This window comes from Neomonachus schauinslandi, chromosome 1, assembly GCF_002201575.2.
Source record: "Neomonachus schauinslandi chromosome 1, ASM220157v2, whole genome shotgun sequence".
Classification (NCBI taxonomy): domain Eukaryota; kingdom Metazoa; phylum Chordata; class Mammalia; order Carnivora; family Phocidae; genus Neomonachus; species Neomonachus schauinslandi.
The window spans coordinates 198367530-198373132 of NC_058403.1; the positions used below are offsets into that span (position 1 = coordinate 198367530).

At 48.8% G+C, this 5603-nt stretch overlaps 1 protein-coding gene across 1 annotated transcript in view; it reads right to left on the bottom strand.

The window, feature by feature from the left end:
* Window positions 1–5399, bottom strand: part of PTPN23 (protein tyrosine phosphatase non-receptor type 23) — a 32848-nt gene extending 27449 nt beyond the window's left edge. Inside the window, exon 1 of the mRNA XM_044921742.1 lies at window positions 5245–5399. Coding sequence (XP_044777677.1) covers window positions 5245–5328 — 84 coding nt within the window. The 5' untranslated portion in view covers window positions 5329–5399. The remainder of the gene's footprint in view (window positions 1–5244) is intronic.
* Between the last annotated feature and the right edge of the window lie 204 nt (window positions 5400–5603).

The following is a 5603-nucleotide window of genomic DNA, read 5'->3' on the forward strand; positions in this document are numbered from 1 at the left end:
AAAAAAAAAAAAAAAAAAAAAAAAAAAAAAAAAACTAAGTCCCACATACAGGACTGTTAATAAATACAATATATGCTTTGCTACTGAATTTCAAATGAGATTAATTTTATTCAGAAAAAGTCTTATTGCCCCTTGATGTCAGCAAGCCTAAAACCAAATTACAGGCTAACAGCAGCGAGGATGAGAAGAGTCCTTCATCCTCGCCTACTCTAACACCTAGCCCTACACTCAAGGATTCTCTCTCCACATCTCTTCTAAACAACACCAGCAAGGACAACTCAAGTTACATCTCCTGGCAGGTGCTAGAACTAGACTAGGTCATTCAACCAACAGTTGTGAAGCAGTCTCCACACACAAGTATTTATTACGCCACGAGTAAAGGAAAAAATCTGGAGTGAAATGGATACAGGTTTTTGGTGTACGAGACTAAAGTCAGAGAGAATGAACTGGACAATGCACGTCATCTGCTCCTGGAGCCATTCTGCTATAAAACACAACTGGGCAGACAGGTTCAGTGACTCCATATCTGTGATAAGAGAAAAGACAGGTCACCACCAGAGATAACTGGCCATGTCCCATGCTCCTCACTGCTGAGGAGGCAGGGTCCCCTTTTAGGCCTCTGGTCATCTCCTTTTCTGGGTATGTGGCAAGTGTTTCAAAGGAGTCAGCTACCCATGGGAAATCAAGAAGAGGGTGAAAATTTCCACAAACCTAAAAACCAGGCTCTACCTACAAGTGAATAAGATGAACTGTAAGACGGGGTACCTGGGTGGCTCAGTTGGTTAATCGGCTGCCTTCAGCTCAAGTCGTGATCCCAGGATCCTGGGATCGAGCCCCACGTTGGGGGGGGGGTTCCCTGCTCTGTGGGGAGTCTGCTTCTCCCTCTCTCTCTGCCTGCTGTTCTGCCTACTTGTGCTCTCTCTCGATCTCTGTCAAATAAATAAATTTTTAAAATTAAAAAAAAAGATAAACTGTAAGAAGAGGTAATAAGAGTGTGCACTCTGTGGCACAGGTCAACTGAGCGCTAAGACCTGTCTGAATTTGGAGGAGTGTGGTACAACAGCCAGGCAGCTAAAGGGGGCCTGAGGACATATGGTTCAACCTGAGTAATGAATGGGAAAAAAGGAATTCCAGTAAGAACCAGAGCAAGAACAATGACCAGATGTGGAAGGAGAAGAGGCTGACAGTTCCTACAGGAGAGGCCTGGGGGAATGAATTAGAGAAAGGCAGGCTGAAGCCAAGTGCTGGCAGGCCTTGAATAGCAGGCAAAAGTTTCTCTGAAGGAACCTGGGGGAAAAGTGGAGATTTAGAGATCAATCCAAGCCAGAGTGGGAGGAGGGGAGAGGCCAAGAAGCCACCCAGTTGACAGGGCAGCTACCACATGATACATATGCCCTTGAGGAAGGGTTACTATGTGGATCATCAAAAGATAAGCTCCATGAAAGCAGGGATTTTTGTCATTACATACAGCCCTGAGTTCCCAGGGCTGGCACATACAGTCACTCAATAACTACTTGTTCAATAACTGGATCAGAGATGTATGTTAACACTTAAGTCCAGGTGAGCTTGACTTAAGCTCTAGGGCAGTTGATTAAGGGCAGGTGTTTGGGACCAGAAGAGAAAACAGCTTCAAATACCAACACTTGTCACCAAATCACTCAGTGATGAAGAGTACAAGTCAGCCTTCATCAGTTTCCAGTGAGTCAGCACTCTAAGCTCCAAAGCACAGGTAAGAAAGTGCAGAGACAGAAGCATTTTCCCACCAGAAAATTATGTGGGCCCCAGTATCCCAACCTAAAGCTTGGCACTACAGTTCCAAACCAGCTTGCTGTTTTCCTGGCTCTTCTTTCTTTCTTTCTTTTTTTTTTTTTTAAGATTCTATTTATTTATTTGACAGAGAGAGACACAGTAAGAGAAGGAACACAAGCAGGGGGAGTGGGAGAGGGAGAAGCAGGTTTCCCACTGAGTGGGGAGCCCAATGCGGGGCTCGATCCCAGGACCCTGGGATCATGACCTGAGCCGAAGGCAGACGCATGACTGAGCCACCCGGGCGCCCCATTCCTGGCTCTTATTTCACGTTACTCCCTAATTGAAGGCACGTCCATCAGGAGCAAAAACCAATACTAACCGTTATGAAAGGTCTTTTCAACAGCCCAGGCCTTACAAAGAAAGAAATCCTTTAGCTATCTGGAAGACTCCTATTCATTCTTCAAAGCCCACCAAGCCTTCTCTGATGGCCCTTCCTTAGGCTGGTACTTCTGTACACTGCGCACATACTCTTCCACTGATACTGCCATTTAATTTTTAAATTTCCTCTACTAGGGCGCCTGGGTGGCTCAGTCATTAAGCGTCTGCCTTCGGCTCAGGTCATGATCCCGGGGTCCTGGGATCGAGTCCCGCATCGGGCTCCTTGCTCGGCAGGGAGCTTGCTTCTCCCTCTCCCTCTGCCTGCCACTCCCCCTGCTTGTGCTCTCTCTCTCTGACAAATAAATAAAGTCTTTAAATAAATAAATAAATAAATTTCCTCTACTAAACTGAACTCCATGAAAGAAAAAAAAAATTGTCTCTTATTCACCTGTATTACCAAGGTAACAGTGCTCAACAGGTTGACCTCAAGAGAACCCATTTTTACCCCAGTATCCTAAATTAAATTGTACCTCTCAGCTCCAGGTCAATGGTGAAGGGTCCCATGGCTGAGAAAAAGGGTGGAAGAGGACGAGGATATGAGTGGCAGAGGCAGAGTAGGGGTTCTAGGGTTGGGGAGAGGGGTCCAGGTCAGGAAGACTTCCCAGGCTGAACTAGCTTCTGCAGTGTCCTGCAGGAAGAGTTCCAGGGTACCTGGAAGGAGTTGGCCATTCGTAAGCCCAGCCTACCCACAGGCTGCTATTCCTTTTCGGTGGGTTCATGCAAATACATGCCACAATCTTAACCTATCAAATAAGTGGCAGTATCTTTCCCAACCCAAAGAACAGGAAACAAAGAAAAAGAGCTGATGTCTAGGAAATGAAGAGTTTCTTCAGCATCTGATACCACCTCAGACTAAATGGCTAATGAGCAACTACTGTCATGGAGGCTCAGAGAGGCTTCCAGAGAAGTCATGACTCACATAAAACCTTGTTGGTTAGGTAAGAGTGACCAGAGTATCAAAGGCTAAGTTCAAACAAAAATATCTCCTAGGATTTTCTGGGTTAAGATTTTACCACTAATTTCCATAAATTTATGGTCACCATGTCTAAATTCTCTCTCAAATGTCATTCAGTTATTTCAGAAACATTTTCCTGAATGCCAACTATGTAGAGAAGACCCCGCTAGGCTTCAAGGAACATGGGAGATGCTTTTCAGGTCACCTAGAATTGAATAGGGGAGTTAAAACATAGCACACATACTAACACCAGGAAAAGAATGGAAAAAGGGATTCCGAGAAGAGAAAGATTAACCTAGGTGGAAGGATTAAAGAATGCTTTTGGAAGAGAAAGAACTTAAATTGGACCTTGAAAGAGGGACAGAACCAATATACAGAAATTAAAGAAGGGTCCCATCCCACAGGACAAACAAGACCGCTCTTCTGGGTGGGAGGAATTCTACAACCAAAGGCACAGAAGAGCAAACATACAGAGAATGTCAAGAGAACAGCAAATGGCTGACTCTGAACAGAATCTGTATCAGAAATACATAGATCAATTGAGGCACCTGGGTGGCTGAGATGGTTAAGCGTCTGCCTTCAGCTCAGGTCATGATCCCGGGGACCTGGGATCAAGCCCCGCATCGGGCTCTCTGCTCAGTGGGAAGCCTGCTTCTACCTCTCCCACTCCCCCTGCTTGTGTTCCCTCTCTCGCTGTGTCTCTCTCTGCCAAAATAAATAAATAAAATCTTAAAAAAAAAAAAAAAAGAAAGAAATACATAGACCAAGCATACCCTGGGCCCTCAAAAAATACTGAAAGGGCTGGGGTTGGTCAGGGAGAACTCTAAATGGGTTAGGGCTGAACTAGAAAACAAAGGAGTTTTGTTGTGCTTTAGAAAGATTCATCTAACTGTACTTGTATGAAAGAGTAGATGGAGAGAAGACCAAAGTCTGGAGAAGAGGTAACAAAACTCTTAAGTTTTAGATTAATCTAATTTCCTGTATTCACAAATGAGGAAACAAATGCCCAAAGAGGTTTAGTTTAAGGATGGAATCAAAGGAATACAAATCATTAGTGTCTGAACTAAGGCAGTGGCAGGAAAAAGAAAGGAAAGGAGACAGCTTATTGGGGAACTACTTCCAAACCTATTTTCTTTCTCAGATCCCTTGAGTACCCTGCTGAGTGGTGCACCACCTAGATTACCTGGGACTGACTTTGGCAGTTGCTCTACTAAAACCACAAGGATGCCAACCTGCAACGACCTCGTAGTTCCTGTTCACTCCTGCTCTGACCCAATGCTCCTAGGTGACCCTCCCCACCTAGGGGATGTCCCGGAAGGCACCCTATGCTCATTCAACACACCTGGCCTCTCTCTGTGCCAGCCCCACCTGATGTCCCCACAGAGGTCCCTTGCCTCCATCACCACCAGACTTGCCTGTCTCCCCTGTCCAACTGAAGGTTCAACACAACGACTGTTAAGGTTTCTCCAGGAGCTACAACACTGTTTATATCCTCCGGGCGGTTAAGAAAACCAGTAACCCTTCCAAAAATGACAAGGAACCGTATCTTTTGGTCCAAGGGGGCTCCGGAATACGGTTCTTCTTAAGAGACCAGAAAGAATTGCACCAACTGTCAGAGAGACCCCAGTCGCAGAGGTCAGGTATTCCTCTGGCTTCCACCTTCCACACTGAGCCACATCCCCAGCGTCCGTCCCAGGAGGGTCCTGGACCGACAGCGCACCTAGGGCACAGGTCAACGAGACGGCCAGGGCCGCCCACCTTCCCCGCGGGGCGGTCCCGGCGTGGAGGAGGGGCGGAGCAGAACTAGGTCCCAAGCGTCACACCAAGGAAGTGCGGTGCCTCGGTGGGAACCGTGGACGGCCCGGAGCAGAAGTCGGGAAGCGGATTTCGACGAGACTGTGGGTGCTAGCCCCGAGCGGGCGAGGAGGGGACAGGACTGTCTGCAAAGGGTGGCCCAGGCTGAGGAAATCCAGCGGAGGCCCCTCCTGGCCTCACCCGACCCTGCGACCAGGGCCTAGGGAGATGATGGACGCGCAGGGGGCGTCACGCGCTGGCAGACGGCGCTACGCGGGAGAGGTGGAGGCAGTGGGGGAAGCACTTACCTTCTTCACGGCCGGCTGAAAGAGGAAGTCACCGGCCTCCTTCAGGTCCAGCCAGATCATGGGCATACGGGGCACGGCCTCCATGGCGGCTAGCGCCCGACGGCCACCCGGCCGCTCCCCCAGCCGCCCCAGCGGCTGCCTCAGCTGCTGCCTCAGCCGCGCGCCCCGCCCCTCCGCGCCGGAAGTCACTCGTCACGCGGTGATGAAAATTGCACGCAGGGCCTGCTGGGAGATGCAGTCCCCGCCCGCGCAGCCTCTCGGGCTAAGCGCACCTGACGTTGCGCATGCTCAGTCTCCTCCGCAGGAAGGGCTTGGAGGGCAAATCTCCAGCCCCTCCCCCCCGCGAAAGGGTTTCTGGG